Raw genomic sequence first — 25,923 nt, 5'->3', positions numbered from 1 at the left:
CACCACACATAATAACATTAAGATGATTATAAGGAGACATAAGCCAGCTAGTCCTATGAAGCCATATCGTGTTATGACATCCAACCCATCAACCATTAACATCCTACACCCCTGCCCCTATGAAGCATGTCTTACCATTTGGTCACCACACATAATAACATTAAGATGATTATAAGGAGACATAAGCCAACTAGTCCTATGAAGCCATATCGTGTTATGACATCCAACCCATCAACGATTGACATCCTACACCCCCTGTCCCTATGAAGCATATCTTACCATTTGGTCACCACACATAATAACATTATGATGATTATAAGGAGACATAAGCCAGCTAGTCCTATGAAGCCATATCGTGTTATGACATCCAACCCATCAACCATTAACATCCTACACCCCCTGTCCCTATGAAGCATGTCTTACCATTTGGTCACCATTCACCCATTGCACGGTTCCGCCATATGCAAGGAGAGCCTCGATCTGGCAGCATGCATGAATGGGAATTGAACTAGTCATATAACATTACGTAAAGTCACATAATACTTCCTTTCATGCCTATTGCCAGTTCGAGGCCCGGGTTCGAGGCTCTCCTCGCATATGGCGGAACCGTGCAATAGGCGAATACATAATAACATTAAGATGATTATAAGAAGACATAAGCCAGCTAGTCCTATGAAGCCATATCGTGTTATGACATCCAACCCATCAACCATTAACATCCTACACCCCTGCCCCTATGAAGCATGTCTTACCATTTGGTCACCATACATAATAACATTAAGATGATTATAAGAAGACATAAGCCAGCTAGTCCTATGAAGCCATATCGTGTTATGACATCCAACCCATCAACCATTAACATCCTACACCCACTGCCCCCATGAAGCATGTCTTACCATTTGGTCACCACACATAATAACATTAAGATGATTATAAGAAGACATAAGCCAACTAGTCCTATGAAGCCATATTGTGTTATGACATCCAACCCATCAACCATTAACATCCTACACCCCTGCCCCTATGAAGCATGTCTTACCATTTGGTCACCATACATAATAACATTAAGATGATTATAAGAAGACATAAGCCAACTAGTCCTATGAAGCCATATTGTGTTATGACATCCAACCCATCAACCATTAACATCCTACACCCCTGCCCCTATGAAGCATGTCTTACCATTTGGTCACCATACATAATAACATTAAGATGATTATAAGAAGACATAAGCCAGCTAGTCCTATGAAGACATATCGTGTTATGACATCCAACCCATCAACGATTGACATGTTGCTTCTGAAATAAGTGGCTATAGATTCTGGCACATCTGCACTCTGTGGAGATATAATACAATATCATGTTTTCATCACCTCTGGTTATACAAATGCATAATAGGGCTACAATACAATACGATGCGATACGATATGATATGATACGATACAATACGATACAATACAATACGATACGATACGATACGATTATAATACGATATAATACGATACAATACAATACAATACAATACAATACAATACAATACGATATGATACGATACGACACAATATGATACGATACGACACAATACGATACGATACGATACGATACGATACGACACAATATACGATACGACACTACGATACGATATGATACGATACGATACGATACGACACAATTATGATACGATACGACACAATACGATACGATACAATAAGATACGATACGATAAGATACAATGCAATACAATGCAACAAAATACGATACGATACGATACAATACAATACGATACAATACGATATAATACAATACAATGCAATGCAATACAACAAAATACGATACGATACGATACAATACAATACGATACGATACAATACGATACGATACGATACAATGCGATACGATGCGATACGATACGATACGATACGATACAATGCAATGCAATGCGATACGATACAATACAGTACAATACAAAATAATACAATACAATACAACACAAAGCAATGTAATAATAATAAAATGTAATGCAATACAATGCTGTATTGCATTGTATTATACGATGTAATATACAATGTAATGTAATGTATGTAATGCAATGCAATATAATTCAATATTATTATGAAGGATTGCAATACAATTCAATATTATTATGAACGAATCCTGATTTTTTAAAGTTTTTTTAGTGTTAAGTAAATTCGAAAGTTTATCACAACTTCCTTTCTACATCTTTCTTTGAATTTCGCGCATTATAGTTGCTTAAACTCCAAATAGTGTATTAAGGGTGTCTGTCTTTTGTCTCTTTCGAAAACAACAACAAAACTCACAATCCCACTTAGAGGTCTGCAGTTTGTCTTTTTCGTCCAAAAAACAAAAAAACAAAACAAAACAAAAAACAAAACAAAAACAAACAAACACACAAACAAACAAACAAACACCCCCATTAGGGTGATTCACAAAAAATGAAATTGGTATTTTTCAACGGGACACCCCCTCATTTTGTTCATTTTGATAATAAAATCATACCTGCAAAATATGAAAAAAAATCAAAAAGTTTAGGGGTGCTACCGGTCAATGAACTTTTGTACACAAAGTCAATGGGATTTATGAGCCATTTTCTTTACAACACAAAAAGCCATGTTAATTTTCCTGATTGTGCCAAAATATTTGATCATAGTGTGAGTAATGTCCTTAAAATAAATGCTAAAGAAAATTGTAAAAATGTTAACCCGCTTTCCAGAAAATTGCATTTTTGTGAAAACTGTTACATTTGGGGCAAGGCAGTTGCTGGAACAGCCAAAATATTATGGTACTTGGCTAATATAAAGTTGTGTTTATGGGGCTCTAGTTCTTTTTTTTTTTTAAATGTATGTAGGTTTGTAACTGTAAATTATGTTATTCAAGTGTTGAATGTGTGTAGGTTTGTAATTTTATGTAAGTGTAGTGTAATGTTTAATGTGTAATCCAGTAGTAAATGTGTCTTAGCCACTCTAGCTCTTGTCACAAGTACCTTGCACAAGGTGTAGTTTTGAACTGGCCACTATCCAATGTTGTGACCCCAATTTATATACATTTCTTTTCAACCATGGTGAATCTAATCCTTCCTGTGGTCATTCAATTCAAACAATACAAATCTTCATCAGGTATGGCCATAATGACCACCCCTGATACAGATGTATGGATTTTGATAGTTACTATTACATAAGATTTCAAAAGCTGGTATCACCATTGGGGTAAACTAATATGTGAAGAATTTTAATCTTTTTTTTATCAACAGTTCAGTTCAATAAGGTATAAATTTGGGGTGCCTGGTGGGATTCCAGGGATATCCCAGGGTATTCTTTTCTTGAGCTACACTCCCTCTGTCACTTTTGAAACATTTTTTATTATTACAGTCAACTATGAACTTTAATTTGGTAAAAACCCATGTTTTCACAAAGTTAGGTATATCATTGAACATTTACTTCCGTTTTGCAAGCCTGGTAGACTTTTTAGGCCCTGAAATAAGCGTTTGAAATTTTTGACAAAAAATCCCATTGACTTTGTGTACAAAAGTTCATTGACCGGTAGCACCCCCTAAACTTTTTTGAATTTTTTTCATATTTTGCAGGTATAATTTTATTACCAAAATGAACAAAATGAGGGGGTGTCCCGTTGAAAAATAACAATTTCATTTTTTGTGAATCACCCTAACCCCCATCTCCCGAGTATTGATAATTCTGCGGCATAGGCCTATACATAGCTGACTCACCATCTCTATCCAACAATATGGGTAGTACATGGAACGTACGCCCTCAGTTTGCCTGCAAAGAGACGTATGATTAGGAATATTTAAAAAGACAAGTAAACTTCGTTCCCAATGAGAAGGAGCTAGGAGGGTTACTTTTTGCATCTAAAACAATACGTAAAGCTACCACTTGATGTGGAAGTGAGATTGTAACTGACTGGCCACTGCTACTATGTATCCTATTGTATGGCGTATTTTGGTGGCCTATATCATGATATGGGAAAATCCATTAATTCAGACCCTACTTGTAACATTTTTCATGTGCTCAATTGAAATTTACACCTAATCATGTTACTCTCTTGCTATTTTCCTGGGAAACGGGGGGATGGAATGGGGTTGAAAAATTCTCTTGAAGTAGAGTAAATCCAGTACATTTTGGCGACAGAATAAGGTTATGGTCAAAATGCGCGAGAGAGAGTAACATTTTCTTGCCATATTGAAGCTAAAATGGTGAAATGTGCTGCAAAAGTGGAACAATTTTGCGCGAAGACCGCTAAAATTTGCAGGCATCATTGGGGATAGGGGTGATCATCCCCCTTATCATTAGGTGGGATTCCCCTCCCTCCCATCTCCCGGTATTCACGCCTATAGTTCATTGGCCAACATGTTTATTGGCTCATCGTCAACGATTGAGGACTATAAACTATATTTCAAAGCGTCATTATGGACTTACATGATTGAATCCACAGTTTCCATGTAAACATTCATCTGAAGACGCCGCCTTTGTATGTAAGATACACCTGTAATCTGGATGATAATAATACATTGATTTGATGCGGATGATGATGAGGTGGGCGTGAACAACATGATGATTATGCAGAAGAAGCAGATGCTGAAGAAGATGAACAAGATGACAAAGAAGGAGAAGCAGAAAAAACAATACGATGATGGAGATTGTGATGATGATGATGATAGAGACAAAGAAGATGAAGTTGAAGATGAACATGAACATGAAGATGGCGGAAAAAGCAGATACTGAAGAAGACGAGCAAGACGATTAAGGGTAGAAGCAGACGCTGAAGAAGATAAACAACAAAGGAGAAGAAGAAGCACAATAAGCATATGATCTGATGGTGGTGATGAAGATAAAGATGAAGACGAAGGTGAACATGAATATAACATGAAGAAGCAGATACTAAGAAGATAAACAACAAAGAAGCAAACCAGAAATTAACACACAATTAGATGATGATGGTGATGGTGATGAAGATGAAGATGAAGATGAACAAGAACGTGGAGATGTCAGAAGCTGACACTGAAGAAGATGACAAAGAAGCAGAAGCAGAAAAAACAATACGATGATGGTGATGATGATGATGATGGAGACGAAGACGAAGATGAAAATGAACGTGGAGATGGTGGAAGATGCCGACACTGAAAGAGATGAACAAGATTATGATCATGTGGCAAAAGCAGACATTGAAGATAAACAACAAAGAAAATTCAGAAGCAGAAAAAAATACGATGATGGCGATGAAGCTACAGACACAGAAGATGAAGATGGGAGATGAAAGTGAAGATGAAGATGGCGGAAGAAGCAGAAACTGAAAAGAAGATAAACAGCAAAGTAAAAACAGAAAAAACACAATTAGATGAGGGTGGTGGTGATGAAGATGAAGACGAAGACGAAGATGAAGATGGGGAAGAAGCAGACACCGAAGAAGATCAAGATTATGATTATACGTTAATAGCAGACACTAAAGAAGATAAACATCAAAGAAGAAGCAGAAGCAGAAAAAATCATAACAAAATGATGGCAATGAAGACAAAGAAGATGAAGATAAAGAAGATGAAAACAAAGAAGATGAAGAAGAAGATGAAGATGAAGACGTAGATGAAAGTGAAGATGAATAAAAACATGGAGATGGCGGAAGAAGCAGAATATCAGATACTAAAGAAAAAATAACAAAGGAGAAGCAGGAGCAGAAAAAACGCAATAAGATGATGGTGATGAAGAAGAAGATGAACATGGACATGAAGATGGCAGAAGGAGCAGACATTGGAGAAGATGAACAACAAAGAAGAAGCATAAGCAGAAAAAAATGCAATAAAAACGACGGTGGTGGTGATGAAGATGAAGACCAAGATGAAGATGGCGAGATGGAGATGAAGAATGGGGACAGAGACGGGGACTAAGACGAGGACGGAGACCACGATTATGATGATTACAGCAATGATACTATCAATAATACCAATGTCGTTCATCTTACCGGTTCGACGGTGAGGTAGCTTTGATGTTTGGTTTCATTTGGTTCGATGCCATCAAACGATTCTATGATATCAGGTGATGCATACAAGAAGTGAGGTAAAGACATCCCGATGGGTCCCTCTGGAAAATACAAATTTAGAGATTAACTAGACATAGGCTTCAATCCAACATTTGAGATATTTTCTCCAAATATCAAGTTCTATCTCAAGAACCACTGAACCAATACTAGGCTTGTTTGTACTTATTTTAATGCATTTTTTATGCCGATTCCAAATATGGTCATGAAAATGTACAATTCTGAAAGTTTTGAAGTTTTAATTTTTGCAAACTTGTCGTCTGCAGTCGACACCCGCGTAGAGAGAGTTAAAGGCCATTAGGCCATTAAGACATAGATGTCAACTCAAATATTTATAATGAGACGATCAGACATGAACGATCATGATAAAATCCTAATCATAATTCCTTGAATTCGGCAGAGTGACGAATGCGCAAAATCGCTGTTCTACGTAACCGGTGTTTGAAAACGTTGGTACCATTCTATCGGTCCTTCTAAAATTTTAGAACACGTATCGTTATGAATTCGGCAGTGTTGCGAATTGAGAATTTTGAGCAAATTGAGTTAATGCATGCTTCTGGCTAGGTTTCGGGTGATCTTCCATTTCCACCAAAAATAAATGGGAAATAATATTCTCCGACATACATGTGAATATATGAATACAAAACCCACCCAAGTCCATGGGAAGTGATTTTGAGAGAAAAACCTGTGTATCATTTTAATTCCTTAAGTTAGATTTACCTGGTCAATATGGTAAGTTTTACGTGCAAATGAGTGGATTAAACTGTATAAAGTATGACAATTAGCATTTCAGGGACTTTGTAGGGTTCATTTTAAATTTTGGACTTGGGTGGTTTTTTGAATCATATACAAAGACAACAACGATGGAATGAGATTACCACTAGTAAGATAATACAAAATAAAGCACACAGGTATGTATAATGTTGATAAGCATTCTGCCATGTAATATAAACCACACACGTTCCTTTATTAAACCCATTTTTTTTCAAAAGTCACTCTCTAGCAATGAATGTGTTACAAGTGGACTTTTATACATACTGGATTTCAATCAATGTGTTACAAGACTCAAATCACGGAATTTGGTGGTTCTTTCATACATGCTATTTCTCACATGCTCAATAGACACAGATGATGAATTTGAGTTGTTCTTTCATACATAGGACAGGCCTATGTATAGCAACAATTTCCCATGCTTAACTCAATTTGGCCAACGTATGGACTTGGGTGGGTTTTGTATTCATATATTCATGTAGATAAAGGTTGTGCGTGAAATTATTGATTGGTACTAAACAAAGGACTTGAACCGGTGTCCTTCCCCGTAATCATGGCGCAGTGCTGTCCATTCAATCAAATGTTGTCATCAACCTATTTGATCATAGTGCATTTGTTATGTGTGTGAGACGAACTGTCGCGGTAGATTGCAATCATGCTTTTGCTGATACATTTGAGTAATCCGCCATATACGGTATGATTCGTCACATGCACAACCTCTATTGAATGAAATTTGGATTTGGAGTTGTGATTCATATAAAGATATGATAAAAATATGGATTATTAATATTATAATAACACAAAATAATATCTTACTTGTACATGCGGTTACATTTAGGATCCCATCAGGACAACTGTCTTGCAAACAAAACCCAGCATTAGGTGGATAACTTGATGCATTGGCGTATGTATACCACGGGATGTGGAACTTCATCATTGGTATATCATAATGAAGCTGAGACTCCTTGTAGATATACGGGACGGATCTAATGAAAGTAAGAAATCGTGTAAAACAAGATGAACTGTAGAATTTGCACGAACAGAAAGAATCTGGCTCCTTCCCGAGTGGGTCTGCTAGTTAGCATGGGCATGGATTTGTCCCCGGATTATGACATCCCAGCAAACACACGTTTCACTGAATTGTAATCCTGGTAGGCCTACCAATTCGCATAGATTTCTGCTGACCTTGATATGTTCAAATTGTTAGGCCTAATCTACCGTAAAAAAAAAAAACCCCGTCTACAAGCATACATAGTGTTTTTTATGAAAGCTAAATTAATTCGAAGCCAGCGTAAATATACCAATACAATAGATTGGTCTTAAAATAATACCTGTTTGTATATGCTTGGATCCGTAATTTATTTGCTCATACTCCATAATGGCGCCTGGATAAATGTAGCTTTCATCAGAAGCACTCTATATGCTTGTAGACGGGGTTTTACGGTATTTGGTCATCGTTTGTGGTTGCTTCCTGAAATATCTGATCATCTGAATATTCGGGATATTAATAATTATTTGGCTTTTTGCATGCATTAAACTATATGGCATAGTGAAGCCTTTGTTAGAAGCTGTTAGAGACTAACCTGCAACGCATTGGATTAAACACATAAAAAGACTCCTCCGCAGTCACACCAGGATGGAACATACTACCATCTGTGGAGGAATAAGAATAATTTTCAGGATAAACTGATAGAATGCATATTACATGATTAATGATTTATAAAATGTTACGGTGAAGTGTACATTTTGGATTGATCGATCGGTTAATTGATTAATTGGTTTCTGGGTAATTTTGAGAAAGTTTTTGATTGCCTGATTTATCGATCGTTTGATTGATTTATTCATTACTTGCTTGTTTGCTTGAATAGTGATCGATTAGCCTAAGTGCTTGGTTTTTATACACACTAAAAATAGTTTTGATTTTTAGCGAAGTTTTGATTGATTGATCGACTGATTCATTACTGCTCTCTGCATGCTAGTCATAGGCTTCATAAAAAGTTTTGAGATATTTTCTCAAAATATCAAGATCTTAATGAGAACCACTGAACCAATACTAGGCTTGTTTGTACTCATTTTAATGCATTTTTCATGCTGAATCCAAATATGGGTTAATCCCTCATGTAAATATACACGAAATTGGGGTTAGGGTTAGTTTAGGGTTAGGGTTATAGGGTTAATGTTAGGATTAGGGTTAGGGTCAGGATTAGTTTACACGAAATAATTACATAAAGGATCGACCTCTATGGTCATGAAAATTAACAATTTTGACATTTCTGAATTTGTTTAAAAAAAATGAAACTGGTCGCCTAGCGCCTGCAGTCGACACCCGCGTGTAGAGAGTTCAACATACCTGATCCATTGATCATGTTGGCCTCTTTGGTTGCCCACAATTTAAACGCAGTCTTGTCATTAAATGTCACAATTTTATTCAACATCGTAGAATTACTGGCTCCAGTGTTGACTACAGTACTAAATCTGGATCCATTAGTCTAAGTGAGAAGAAACATAACAATTATACGTATATTTGTGTATATTCTCAGTCATTCAGGATAGGATGTGAAACGTCGCCAGTAAAAAATAGTAAGTCCAGTTGACTAGATTTAAATGATCAATTTGATATACCAATTTTCAATTATATCATTTTTTTAATTTATATCATTTTTATGAAATACTGTCACCAACCAAAGTGGTAAATGGCTACGCCCTTGATAGTGTACAGGGTGTATCAAAATGATTGTTCCCGACACATCAGTCTTTTCTAGAAAATATTAAAAATATAAAATATATGTATCATTAGGACTGTAAATTATACTGATTTAAATAGTATACCGGTACTACTTAATAAATTTGTTGCTGCATTTGGGAGATATTATCCTTTGAATGAAGGAAGGTAATACCGCTACTTCATCAATGCCCATATCAGCAGTAGACAGCATTTTATCAATACTAATATCAGCAGTAGATGGCTACTTCATAATTCATAAATATCCATATCAGCAGTAGACAGCGACTTTATCAATACCAATATCAGCAGTTTTATAGATGCCTACTTTTTTAATACCAATATCAGCAGTAGATAGCTACTTCATCAATACCAATATCAGTATTAGATAGCTGCTTTATCAATAATATCAGCAGTGGACAGCGACTTTACCAATACTAATATCAGCAGTAGGTGGCTACTTCATCAATACCAATATCAGCAGTAGACAGTGACTTTATCAATACTAATATCAGCAGTAGATGGCTTCTTCATCAATACCCATAGCAGCAGTATTTATGGCTACTTCATCAATACTAATATCAGCAGTAGATGGCTACTTCATCAATACCCATATCAGCAGTAGACGGCTACTTCATCAATGTCAATATCAGCAGTAGATAACGGATTTATAAATACTAATATCAGCGGTAGATAGCTACTTATCAATACCCATATTAACAGTAGATGGCTACTTCATTAATACCGTTTAATAACGTTTAGAATTTTTTGTGTTTGCCGGGTAGCTGCTTCATTGATACACATATGGACAGTATCCATACCAACAACTACTAATAGCTGTAATTTGTTTAAATAAAATGATAACTATTTAAAATAAAGACGTTAGAAATACTTACTCTGAGTAGGAGACCGATTTTATACGTAGGGACCTTTTCTTCTCCAACCATTAATTGCAGTTGTTTGAGCAATGGATCCTCATAACCCCATAATATCTCCCCTATCGTGAGTCTGGTAAACATTTCGTGTTCGTGGATTTTGGCTAATGCTGATACGGTTAGGCGGGAAAACCAGTCTTGATGTTTAGCACCAGATGCAAGACCCTAAAACGTTAAAAAGTTTTAAACAAGAAATTAAATATTATTATAATACCTTGAAATATCAAGCAACATGTAATTTGGATTTAAATAAGTTCTCGAAAAATTGCAACTATGGCGAAGTCTTTGCCATGGGCAATTGCTTAAAATAATTTTCGTAAGGCGTAAAAGAGATAAACAGTCTGGTATCGTTACCATTGATTAGTAAGCTTAATCAGTAGCGTAGCCGGGGAGTGCCACTGACAAAAAAGTAAGAAAAAATACCCCTGACAAAAAATGAAAGCAAACAATTTAACGATATGTATTTAAAGTGTAGGTCTATGTATGTAGCTGGGAGTAAAAGCCGTCCATCATATTAAAATTTTGACCTTACGTATAAATATAACCTAAAACGTTTTCATGATTACGTGTTAATCCAATGGCGACGTCAAATGGCAATATCGCATCCGACCCCACCCCACCCCACCTGCCTATAGCCCGAACATACCGGTATTTTAGAAGATTACGGATGTCCACATGATTTCTCACAGGCCAGTATCCAGTCGGACGTTTCTTTTTTGATTATTTGTTTGGGGGCGGGTTGTGCTTCTGTTTTCCGTTTTTGGTTTCACTTTCGTTTACCGTTTTCATTTGCGATTTTCCCCTCAAAAGATTTTAATTTAGATTTATTTTGTAACTATTTGAGAGTTCTTCTACTCGAAGTTTTGTCAACATTTTGTCTCATAGAGACGGGCACTTTCAAAACTAAACTGGAATAAAAAAGAAACTTACAATTTTTCCCGGAATTTTTCAAATGATCATATCTTGAAAACCTGTCCATCAAAATGAGCCAAAATCACACACAGGATTCCTTCAATATTCTACTCTAATGACATGTCAATATTCAAATGGTTGCTTTACTGACACAACTGAAAAATGCACTGGAATATATGGGACTGTATGTATCCGTGTTTGCAAACGTCGCTGTTGTGTCACTTGGGCAACTGTTTGGTTACTGACATGTGGCTAGTATCCTGTGTGTAATTTTGGTTCATTTTGATGAACAGGATTTTAAGATATGACCTTGTGAAAAATTATAAGTTTCTTTTTGAGCCCATTTTATATACTGACATTAAGTTCAACTCACAACAAACGGCACATTAATAGTTGTAATACTGTCATTCTCTAATCCTGCTGACACTTCAGGAGCGAACTCCAACCAGTTGAGTTGTCGATAGGATAAAGTGTCATTGTCACCAAACTCCACATCGTAACGGGAAACGTGAAGGCTGTATTAAAAACAAAAATAGAGTAATGATAATAAATATTAACAATAATGATATATATTACAATGTAAAACGTATAATACAGATTAAGATTCATATATCGTAAAAACACTTGATGTGACCGGCACATAAATCGTGATAAAGCGTGATAACCCAGGAGAGGAGAGGAGAGGAGAGGTTGCCAAACACTCTTCAGCAGAGATCAACAGTATCTTGCTCCCTTTAAATGATAAGTTGGGCTGGTGTTTATTGCATAGATATAAAGTAATCTAAATAATAATAATATAAAGCATAACAGAAAATAATTTCAATTTCCTATAGAATCAATCAATAGAACCCTTTTTCTATATTCGATGTGTATTGTTTCAAAGAGCGCAGATTGAAACCTACTAATATAAAATAATAATGAAAACATGCTGACTTTTATCTACTGAGATAGCACCATACAAAGACTGCTAAATCTATACTGACGATAGCACCATACACAGAGTCTGTTAACTCTGGAATATAGCACCAAAAAATGATAACACAGAGACTGCTATCTACTGACTATAATGCCATTATGAGAACATACATCTACTGAAGATAGCACCAAAATGACAACATACAGACTGTTATCTATATATACTAAAGGCACTATAGAATAATGCTGATTGCTATATCTACTGAATGAAGATAGGACCAAAAGATATTATACAGGCTGCTATGAACTGAAGATCTTTATTATTTATTTATTTTTATTTTTATTTATTTATTCTTTCTTTATTGAGGGTAATACTGCTTCAGTGACAAGCACTGCTTTTCAAGCAGGCCCTCAGATCGCACCATTATACAGACTGCTATCTACTGAAGATAGCATAGCAGCAATGACCATATGCAGACTTCATGGTATCTACTGAAATAGTACCATGGTGACAGACTGTTATTATGGAATGTCCATGCTGCTATCTACTGAAGATAGAACCACAATGAAATATACATACCGCTGTCAACTGAAGATCGCATCATTATGATAACACACAGACTGTTGTGTACTGAAAATAGGATAATAATAACGTAGACTTATAAAAGCACTGGTATCCGTCAACAAAATAACGCTCATGGCGCTTATTGATAATATCATGTAGATTGTTATCTACTGAATGATGATAGCACCATAAAGACAACACTATCTACTGGAGCTAGTATGATAATGACAATATGCATGAAGACTAATCTATATAAGATAACACCATAATGATAATATACAGACTATAGCTATAGTTTCTACTGAATGTATCACCATAATGACTTCATACAGACTGCTATCTACTGAAGATAACATCATGACAAAATACAGATTGCTATCTACTGATAACATCATAATGACAATATGCAGACTGCTATCTACTGAAGATAACACCGTAATGACAACATACAGACTGCTATCTACTGAAGATAGCTCCATAATGACAACATACAGACTGTTATCTACTGAAGATAGCACCATAATGACTACATACAGACTGCTATCTACTGATGATAACACCATAATGACAAAATACAGACTGCTATCTACTGATAACATCATAATGACAATATGCAGACTGCTATCTACTGAAGATAACATCATAATGACAATATGCAGACTTTTATCTGCTGAAGATAACACCATGATGACAATATACAGACTGCTATCTACTGAAGATAGCACCATGATGACAATATGCAGACTGCTATCTACTGAAGATAGCACCATAATGACAATATGCAGACTGCTATCTACTGAAGATAACATCATGATGACAATATACAGACTGCTATCTACTGAAGATAACACCATGATGACAATATACAGACTGCTATCTACTGAAGATAACATCATGATGACAATTTACAGACTGCTATCTACTGAAGATAACATCATGATGACATTATGCAGACTGCTATCTACTGAAGATAACACCATGATGACAATATGCAGACTGCTATCTACTGAAGATAGCATTATGATGACAATATACAGACTTTTATCTGCTGAAGATAACACCATGATGACAATATACAGACTGCTATCTACTGAAGATAGCACCATGATGACAATATGCAGACTGCTATCTACTGAAGATAGCACCATGATGACAATATGTAGACTGCTATCTACTGAAGATAACATCATAATGACAATATGCAGACTGCTATCTACTGAAGATAACACCATGATGACAATATGCAGACTGCTATCTACTGAAGATAACATCATGATGACAATATACAGACTGCTATCTACTGAAGATAACATCATAATGACAATATGCAGACTGCTATCTACTGAAGATAGCACCATGATGACAATATGCAGACTGCTATCTACTGAAGATAACATCATTATGACAATATGCAGACTGCTATCTACTGAAGATAACACCATAATGACAATATGCAGACTGCTATCTACTGAAGATAGCATTATGATGACAATATGCAGACTGCTATCTACTGAAGATAACATCATAATGACAATATGCAGACTGCTATCTACTGAAGATAACACCATGATGACAATATGCAGACTGCTATCTACTGAAGATAGCATTATGATGACAATATGCAGACTGCTATCTACTGAAGATAACATCATAATGACAATATGCAGACTGCTATCTACTGAAGATAACACCATGATGACAATATGCAGACTGCTATCTACTGAAGATAGCATTATGATGACAATATACAGACTGCTATCTACTGAAGATAACATCATGATGACATTATGCAGACTGCTATCTACTGAAGATAACATCATAATGACAATATGCAGACTTTTATCTGCTGAAGATAACACCATGATGACAATATACAGACTGCTATCTACTGAAGATAGCATCATGATGACAATATACAGACTGCTATCTACTGAAGATAACATCATAATGACAATATACAGACTGCTATCTACTGAAGATAGCACCATAATGACAATATGTAGACTGCTATCTACTGAAGATAGCACCATAATGACAATGAGCAGACTGCTATCTACTGAAGATAACATCATGATGACAATATGCAGACTGCTATCTACTGAAGATAGCACCATAATGACACTATGCAGACTGTTATCTACTGAAGATAGCCCCATGATGACAACATTCAGACTGCTATCTACTGAAGATAGCACCATGATGACAATATGCAGACTGCTATCTGTTGAAGATATCATCATGATGATAACATACAGACTGTTATCTACTGAAGATAACACCATGATGACAATATGCAGACTGAGATCTACTGAAGATAGCATCATAATGATAATAAGCAGACTGCTATCTACTGAAGATAACATAATAATGATAATAAACAGACTGCTATATACTGAAGATAGCACCATGATGACAATATGCAGACTGCTATCTACTGAAGATAGCACCATAATGACAATCTGCAGACTGCTATCTACTGAAGATAGCACCATAATGACAATATACAGACTGCTATCTACTGAAGATAACACCATAATGACAATATGCAAACTGACATCTACTGAAAATAGCATCATGATGACATATATGAAGACTGCTATCTACTGAAGATAGCATCATGATGACAATATACAGACTGATATCTACTGAAGATAACACCATGATGACAATAAACAGACTGCTATCTACTGAAGATAGCATCACGATGACAATATGCAGACTTCTATCTACTGAAGATAGCACCATAATGACAATCTGCAGACTGCTATCTACTGAAGATAGCACCATAATGACAATATACAGACTGCTATCTACTGAAGATAACACCATAATGACAATATGCAAACTGACATCTACTGAAAATAGCATCATGATGACATATATGAAGACTGCTATCTACTGAAGATAGCATCATGATGACAATATACAGACTGATATCTACTGAAGATAACACCATGATGACAATAAACAGACTGCTATCTACTGAAGATAGCATCATGATGACAATATGTAGACTGCTATCTACTGAAGATAGCACCATGATGACAATATGCAGACTGCTATCTACTGAAGATAGCACCATAATGACAATCTGCAGACTGCTATCTACTGAAGATAGCACCATAATGACAATATACAGACTGCTATCTACTGAAGATAACACCATAATGACAATATGCAAACTGACATCTACTGAAAATAGCATCATGATGACATATATGAAGACTGCTATCTACTGAAGATAGCATCATGATGACAATATACAGACTGATATCTACTGAAGATAACACCATGATGACAATAAACAGACTGCTATCTACTGAAGATAGCATCATGATGACAATATATAAACTGTTATCTACTGAAGATAGCACCATGATGACAATATGTAGACTGCTATCTTCTGAATATAGCACCATGATGACAATATATAAACTGTTATCTACTGAAGATAGCACCATGATGACAATATGCAGACTGCTATCTACTGAAGATAACACCATAATGACAACATACGTGACTGCTATCTACTGATGATAACACCATAATGACAATATGCAGACTGCAAACTGACATCTACTGAAAATAGCATCATGATGACATATATGAAGACTGCTATCTACTGAAGATAGCATCATGATGACAATATACAGACTGCTATCTACTGAAGATAACACCATAATGACAACATACATGACTGCTATCTACTGATGATAACACCATAATGACAATATGCAGACTGCTATCTACTGAAGATAGCACCATGATGACAATATGCAGACTGCTATCTACTGAAGATAGCACCATAATGACAACATACATGACTGCTATCTACTGAAGATAGCACCATGATGACAATATGCAGACTGCTATCTACTGAAGATAACACCATAATGACAACATACGTGACTGCTATCTACTGATGATAACACCATAATGACAATATGCAGACTGCTATCTACTGAAGATAGCACCATAATGACAACATACAGACTGCTATCTACTGAAGATAACACCATAATAACAACATACAGACTGCTATCTACTGAAGATAGCACCATAATGACAATATGCAGACTGCTATCTACTGAAGATAGCATCATGGTGATAATATGCAGACTGCTATCTACTGAAGATAACACCATAATGACAATATGCAGACTGCTATCTACTGAAGATAACATCAAGATGACAATATGCAGACTGCTATCTACTGAATATAACACCATAATAACAATATGCAGACTGCTATCTACTGAAGATAACACCATAATAACAACATATAGATAGCATCATGATGACAATATGCAGACTACTATCTACTGAAGATAACACCATAATGACATTATGCAGACTGCTATCTACTGAAGATAACACCATAATAACAACATACAGACTGCTATCTACTGAAGATAACACCATAATGACAATATGCAGACTGCTATCTACTGAAGATAACACCATAATAACAACATATAGACTGCTATCTACTGAAGATAGCATCATGATGACAATATGCAGACTGCTATCTACTGAAGATAGCATCATGATGACAATATGCAGACTGCTATCTACCGAAGATGCTGTATATCAATAATATAAAGTGTAATTCAAATTTGTTGTAATTCAAGAAATGGCTAAAAATTGTGCAAAAGGTTCATATTGGCATGTCTACTTTTATGCCTACTTGTGAATTTCAAGAGGTCATCAAAACCATAGGTCACAGATAAGTGTGTCCCTGTGACAAAAATGAAAGAGAAAATTGGAAAGAAAAAGGAATAGAGAAGGGGAAAGGAACCCATTTCCCACCAAAATCCCCCATCACAGAGAAAGCTGGCTACGTGCGCCCCTGGGTACCATTCACGCAAACCAGCGTTTTACAGAAAATTGAATTGATATAAGACACATAACAGCAAGTTGATCTGAATTTCATATAAGGAATGATTAATATGACTTGTATGCTATAATATAGTAAAATATCAGTGCAAAAGTACACTGCCAAAATTATTTTACTGCTCATGTTGAGTAATTTTTTACTCAGCTGTTGAGTTGTGACCTTTTTACTCAATGTTGAGTAATTTTTACTCAAATTTTTTACTAAACTGTCGAGTTGTGACCTTTTTACTCAGTATTTTTTTGCAGTGTAACCATTGGTACCGCAAAACAGATATAGGGACGGGAGGTGCATTGAATAGGGACAAAAGGTTTCAGTTCTATATTATTATCTGTTCCACCTTCCCATAACACTTCTGTCACTTTCAAAGAGATATTAGAGTGGTTTGATGAGACCGAAGCCAACGCCCAATAGTGTGCTCAGAGGTTACTAAAATTCAAGGGATGCCAACCGAATCGACGGGACAGGGATTTGGGAAGAGGTCTGATATTAAATGCAGAAAGAAAACCGGAGCACCCGGAGAAAAGCTGCGAGGACAAGCATTGATCGGTAACCAACACTCACATGTGGGCAATGTGGGGAATTGAACCCGGGCCACGGTGGTGAGAAGGAATTGAGAAGACCATTCGCTACTTGCACGGTTCCGCCATTATGCACTATGTGCGGGGAGAGCCTCGAACTGGCAGCATACATGAATGGGAATTGAACTAGTCATAACGTTCTGTGTAAGGTTACATAATTCTTCCTTTCATGTATGCTGCCAGTTCGAGGCTCTCCCGCACATAGTGCATAATGGCGGAACCGTGCAAGTAGCGAATTACACTACTAACCTCCCTAATTCATGTATTTATTGCAGATCTACACTAGTACGCAAAAGAATTAAGGTACAGTTATGTTCACCCTTGTCAAAATTAAAAGGACCATATGGTCCTGGACCATGTTATCGGGCCAAAATCTTCCGTTTTACGTCTATACTCTACCGGGTTTTTGGATCGTCCCCGGGGGATCGTCGTGTCCTTATTTTGTGAACGACTTCAACGAATAAGGTCTTACATTCGAGCTAAATGATGCAGCTATTGGCTGCTCTGGTTCCAGCTACGACATCTGTCTTTGTTTCGTACAGGGGTGAACATAACTGTACTTTAATTCTTTTGCGCATTGTATTTGCTCCATTGCATTCACACACACAAACCTTCTCTGACCTACCCAGTAAACACAAAACGGGTTTTAAACGTTTTAACCTGTTATATTTTGGATTTTGTTAAAAATGTTTTAATAACATTAAATGTCGGGTTATATAAAGGTCAAGAAAACGTTTTAAAACGTTTTGTATGAAACACACTACAAAAAACATTTTCAAAATGTTATTGTAAAATATTGTTTGCAAACATTTTGTGCCAAATATTTTGTCACTTAAATAACATTATTTGCAGTAAGTTATTAAAAATGTTTGAATATTATAAAAACGTTTTATACCCTTTATGTAACTCGACATTTAAACGTTTTCTGGCAACCTTTTGCGAATGATGTCGAAAATATTTTGTGTTTGCTGGGTAGCTTCATACTCTGACAGTGAACATGGTGAATAGAATTTGTCCAGGGTGACGTCACGTGATGTCAACGTAGCTGGAATTACGTATAATAATATTTTGCTAAATCATCTTCCAAACACCAATTTCCAACTTGGTGTTTATTAAGTTTTAAAAAGTGACCTCCAGAACGCTTCAAATTTGTGACCATATTAATCTGTCCTTATTTCACGGTCATTGGTTTCGGGAACAATATGAAATCGGGACAAAATAGGCCTATATTGTCATAAATTATCATGATGATCCGACGACCCTTGACATATATCGCGTTCATAATACATATGACCTTAGCCTTAAGGGATCTGGAATGAGCGTTTTGAGGGTTTCGACAGTATTTTTTGTGGGACATGAGAGCACATCAGACATATCGAATTGCATTCTGAATACGAAGAATGTGTTTCTGATATCAAATAATTTTCATTTTTTGAAATTCACGATATAATACATATTTTATGACAAATTATTAAAATTTGATATTTTTCACATTTTTGATATATAACAGCCCTCGAAGTAAATTTTATAAATCTAATGATATGTTCTTAAAGTGTACGTAGCTGGGAGGAAAAGCCGACGATCAATTGAAAATGTTGACCCTTCATATTGAAGATATGGATTTTTTTCCCAAAAAGACCTAATTTGTTTTGGTGTTTTGGGAAAAAAATCCATATCTTCAATACGAAAGGTCAAAATTTTCAATTGATCGTCGGCTTTTCATCCCACCTATACATACACTTTAAGTATAAATCATCAGATTTATAAAGTTTACTTCGAGTACTGTTAAATAGCAAAAATATCGATTTTTAATCATTTGCCATAAAATGTGTATTACATTGCAAATTTCAAAAATCAAAATTATTTGATATCAGAAGGACATTCTTCGTATTCAGAATGCAATTCGATATGTCTGATGTGCTCTAATGTCCCACAATAAATACTGTTCAAACGTTCATACCCCACCCCTTAATTCATTTTGTACAAATGAATATGCATTATGCGGCCTACACACGATCAATTTGATTGATCAATAACAAAGACCCTAGATACAAGAGTGGATACAAAATCTGCCATTGTGCACTGTACACACGAACATCAATAGTGATTTTGTTGTTAACCGTCAATAAAATCAAACTAGATAATAATCTTCAATAATATTGAAGAGAAATATTATTTTGTATCCAGTCCTGCAACAAGGGTCCCAATCAGAACCCAATATTGATCAATCAAATTGATCATGTATGGGCCGCTTTATGTTTGAGATTTGGTAGGAATTTTCAACATGGTCAGATATATTTGACACCAAAAACTCACAGAATTTTAAACCATCGAAAACGTGAACCCAAAGCAATCATCCACGAAACGTGTGTTTTATCCCCGTTTTCCAGACTCCAGTCCTAAACAATGACGGTTTAAAATCAGTTGTTGGATTAAGTAGTTCAGTTGTAGTTCAATTCAGTGTAGTTTTGTACATGATTTACCCTATACAGCGAAACTATCTGCTATATAGGGATGCCCATTTTAAAAATTTCTTGTTGTGCCCCAGCAGATTTTCACCATTTCAGGATTACGTTTCTGGCAGGGAGGGAGGGGGGGGGGAATATCTACGTTCGGAAGTATGCATACCATTAATTTTTGATGGAAACGAAAGACCTGAAACATGATCAGAAGCATTTAAACTCATTTTGCTTAAAATTCCCCTATCGTCAATCTGCTAAATTCATAACGATCATGACAAAATTACAGACCGTTATCTACTGACGATATGACTGTGTGGTATCTACTGAAAATAGCATGATGGTGACAATTATACAGGAATGATGTCATCTACTAAAGATAGCGCCACGATGACAATTATATGCAGACTGCTGTCTGCATCATACTAATTACACCACATAAACTGTTGTCTACTGAAGATATAATTGAAGACCGAATTAATAGCATCACTTAGGCCTACAACATAATACAAACAGATATAAACATCTCAAAAAAAAGTTAACTACCCCCCCCTTAAATAATGACCATTATTCAAAAACGGGCAATTGTATTACAAATCTGTAAAATGCGTTGGACGCACAATTTATTTCCGCACATTTTGACACCTCATTTGTAGCAATTGATTAAATATTGACGTCACAGCGTACATTTAATTAAAACATGCAACACAAGATTTGAAAGTTGCAGTAAATTCTATTGATTTGTATTCAGTATACTGGAAGGAAATCTGTGTAATGATATTTGAGTGTTTTTGTGTTGTATGTAAGTGCAACTTTCAAAATCTGGACCTCACTACATTAAATTGACCGGTGTCTTATTGTTTTCTGGGCTGTTGTATCAAATGAGGTGTCAAAATGCGCAGAAATATATTCTGCTTCCAACGCATTTTAAAGATTTGTAATAGGCCCTACTATTGGGGGGGGGTAGTTACTTTTTGAGATGTTTATTTGTGAGGCCTTACCGGTATGAGTAGGGGCCCTTTTCGACATATCGAGGTTTCGCTCCTGAATTGAGAACATCATCAGGATTTTGGAGATCAAAAAAGTAAAACTTCTGATAGACCGGGACTTTTGGATCTACCCAGTTTTGAAAGAGCTGCGTGGAAGGTGATAAGACCATCATCTGTAAGAAGAATAAAATAGAATTTTTAGTACAAAATAATTTATAAGCCAAGCAAGTCAAAAAATGTAGGGATGTGGGCGTGGCGCACGACATGAACGATGTCAAGTTTACAGGTGATTGCCGCTTCGTCCAAACTATATAAATCATCATAAGGGATGTATTACTTCTGCGTACCCCAGGGTGGTGAATTCTCAAAATAGTTTGCTGGTAATCACTTGCTTCCCCCCTTTGGAGCCTCCCTCGGTCGTGCCACAATGTTTCCCCCTCCCCTCTTACAGATGTGATGTGTATTCCATATTTGAATGTTTTAAATCCTCTTCTACAAACTTTTTATGACACGATATTGAAACGGTTGCCAAAAACCTGTGCCAAAAATTGCTTGCCCCCTCTCTTTCGGCTTGCACCTCCCCCAACCATCCACCATCCTGGAAGTACACAAATTTAATGCGGCACTCCTTATATAAATAAGTTGCTAGCATGACGCGCATCAGAATCAGAGAGAGCTGTTACATGTCTCATCAAGGACAAACGCACAATACATTTTCTAGGTTTCCGAGATGGGAAGTTGTAGATTATGTTCCGCAATCAGCAGCAACAAGTTTTACGTACCTCATCAACGACAGTTGATATTTTGTCAGCCACCATCTTATTGACAGCAGATGGACCCTTGATAGCTCCAACGATACACACTATGATGATGATACTTAATCCAACTATGACACATTTGGCATATACCAAGCAACATGCAGCGCATGTCGAACTGCGTGCCATATTGGTTGACTAGATCAGCTTGATGTTCTGTTGCGGTAGTGCCGAAATGAAGTTTTTGACTCTGAAACTCACAAAGTAGCATATTTTGGGAAGATCGAAGAGCAAACCCATCAGTAAAACACAGATATATACATACTGCGAAAAAGCTTCATTGGACTCGTTCCAGATCAGTTCCTAATAATAATCCCAATAATGACGAAGTTATCATCCGTATTTACCCTCTGGTATTACGCATTTAGCATGTTTCGAGGTCTGCATGCAAATAAATCAGTAGCAAGAATAATAAGCGAATTCTATGAATGAAAGGAATGTCAGCTGATTTTTGTATTGTGTACACTCTATACGCTTCAGAAAACAACAATAACTGCAACAACTGCAGATAGACGTGGTCGTTGAGTCATGAATAATTTCCGTTTGTTCAATTGCATACAACTTGCTCAAAACGTCAAGTCAGGTTGCAAGTTGAACTCCATGCCACGAAATAGGACCCTAAAAATAAGTTACCAATAAGTTATAAAGTTTAGGTTCAGCTTTCAAGTTCCAGAATTTTATCATCAAAATGTCATATTACGGAAATTTTTTATACGGAAATAAGTTTTCTTATTTCAGCAAAGCATGCATGTATGGTAAATTTGGAGAATTTGGAACAAACTAAATTTTGCTCATTTTTTCGAATTTTTTTTACCCGAAGTCCTTCTGATATCAAATAATTTAGATTTTTTTTTTAAATTCGCGATATAATACAAATTTTATGAAAAATTATAAAAAATTGATGTTTATTTTTTTATATATTTAACAGTCCTCGAAGTAAACTTTATAAATCTAATGATATGTACTGTATGTAGCTGGTATGTAAAGCCAACGATCAATTGTCCCACAAAAATACTGTGCAAACGTCCATACCCCAGCCCTTACCTGGACCTAAACTTATAAACAAAAAATACTGTGCAAACGTCCATACCCCAGCCCTTACCTGGACCTAAACTTATAAACAAAAAATACTGTGCAAACGTCCATACCCCAGCCCTTACCTGGACCTAAACTTATAAACAAAAAATACTGTGCAAATTTCCATACCCCAGCCCTTATCTGGACCTAAACTTATAATCTTCTTTACCATTTTAAAATATGAAGATATGTACATTACACACTGGAATTAGGTACATTCATGTACAGCCATAAATGAGCTGCCCTCTTCATTTGATAATTATTTTACCAAACGTTCTGACATCCATGACTATACTAATGTAAATGACATAAATTAAACCAAAAACAAGAAAATCAGTCTTTTCTGATCATGCCATTCGCCGGTAGTAGTTCAACTATTTGGAATTCTTTAGATAAAAATCCGAAAGCTTCAAAATCAGCTAAACATTTCCGCAATCCATATCCGTGAGCACTTTCCCTTTCCTTGTCTTGTCTTTTGGTTCTGTCAAAGCATTACACATAAAACCTTGGTTATGTTATCTAAAGTTGCTTTGTTTTGGTAATTTCATTTGATTTTAGAAAAAGACAAACTTCCAGGCCTTTTTGGTCTTCCAGCCTTTTCCTCCATAACGTGTTTGCATTTTTTATGTCTTGTTGTATTGTAATGATTTTCAGTATGGAAGTTAAAATATGAATGAATGGTTGTGTTATATTCGTGACGATGGACTACATACAGAGGATGAAGCTCGATGAAGATGAACAGTGCCGCCGACAAGGGGGGGGGATAAGGGGGTGCGTTACCCCCGGGCTCGGGGTCCGAGGGACAATACCTTAATAGGCCCATAAAAGCAAAGCAAAGAGACCTTAGGGGGCCCGTTAAAAAGAGGGCCCTGACGTTCATTTTACCCCGGGCCCGTAATGGCTCTCGGCGGCACTGAAGATGGAGATGTCGCGACGATGACGGTAGTGGTAGTGGTGGTGCTAATTTTCATGTTAATGCTCTAAACCCCTGCTTATAACCTCTTCAAATCTCAGAAGATGAAGATCAGAAGGGAAGATCATAAGACGAAGAGATGAAGATGAAGATGGCGAATGAGATGAAGATGAAGAAGATGAAGATAAAGAAGACGGAGATGAATGACGACGATGAAGATGGAGATGGTGTTGGAGACTCCGAGGAGATTGAGGCGATGATGATGATGGCGGTGGTGGTCAGGCCCGTAGCCAGGATTTTTGTAGTGGGGTGCGAATTTAACTTAAAGTGGACTTTTGAGCGCGAAGCGCGAACACATAAGGGTGGCTCTGGGGTTTTACACAATTTTAATTTTTTTTAAAAAGTTAAAAAACACCATTTCTAATGAACGAGGCGGATCTTCTTTATTAGCAGGGGGTTGATGCTGCTCAGTGGTGACGGTGATGATAATTCGGATCATAGATCTAAGCCGTATTATTGATATTGATAGTGACCTCTTTAATGTGACAGTGAACTTGATTCAGCCAGTACTCATTGAGCACCAATTTCCCCCTTGCATTGCGTAGCTGTTAGGGATTCTTGAGTTCTTAACGAAATAGAGGTTATCGACTTTACTCATGTGGGTTCCCGTAGTATTCCTCATTCAAACCAATTCAATGCACGACCTCGATTACCTGCATGACTTTGGCGGGTTATTTTGAAACAGTCATGGTTGCACATGCATGTACTTCTTTTGAAAGTCCTAAACAAGGAGCTACAAGGTATAGCAGTCGCTGATAGGATATGCAGCTTATATAACACGGATAACCTATAACACGGATAACACGGCGCGAACCGCGCGATATATACCATACCACGGTATAGGCATACAGTTTCGTGGTCATGTTCAGCAGTTTGACTCACCTCATCAACGACAGTTTTGATTTTGTCAGCCACTATCTTATTGACAGCAGATGGACCCTTGATAGCTCCAACGATACACACTATAATGATGATACTTAATCCAACTATGACACATTTGGCATATGCCAAGCAACATGCAGCGCAGGTCGAACTGCGTGCGGGCTTGCGTGTCATGATGCTTGACTAGTTGCTTGATGTTCAGTTGCGATGCGAATATCTTCAGACAAGTTGAAACTCTGGACCAGATCCGGAAAGACTTCGGCAGCAAGACTCAAATGTGTGATGTATGATATATCACAAATATATTTAATTTGACACATAGTTCAGGACTTATGGCTTAACGAACGCGAACTAAGAATGATGTAGTCAT

At 36.4% G+C, this 25,923-nt stretch overlaps 1 protein-coding gene across 1 annotated transcript; it reads right to left on the bottom strand.

The window, feature by feature from the left end:
• Positions 1–1,178: 1,178 nt before the first annotated feature.
• LOC140141689 (lysosome membrane protein 2-like) lies at positions 1,179–25,923 on the bottom strand. Its single transcript, XM_072163600.1, has 11 exons — positions 25,554–25,923; positions 21,819–21,979; positions 11,777–11,918; positions 10,453–10,656; positions 9,185–9,323; positions 8,418–8,487; positions 7,651–7,820; positions 5,989–6,107; positions 4,452–4,525; positions 3,743–3,794; positions 1,179–1,337 (listed from the first exon to the last, which is right to left on the bottom strand). The coding sequence occupies exons 1-11, from the start codon at positions 25,725–25,727 to the stop codon at positions 1,179–1,181; spliced, it is 1,464 nt and encodes a 487-aa protein (XP_072019701.1). The 5' UTR covers positions 25,728–25,923.

This window comes from Amphiura filiformis, chromosome 19, assembly GCF_039555335.1.
Source record: "Amphiura filiformis chromosome 19, Afil_fr2py, whole genome shotgun sequence".
In the NCBI taxonomy this organism is placed as follows: Eukaryota; Metazoa; Echinodermata; class Ophiuroidea; order Amphilepidida; family Amphiuridae; genus Amphiura; species Amphiura filiformis.
The sequence above is the reverse complement of the archived record's forward strand: the minus strand, read 5'-3'. Positions and strand labels throughout refer to the sequence as shown.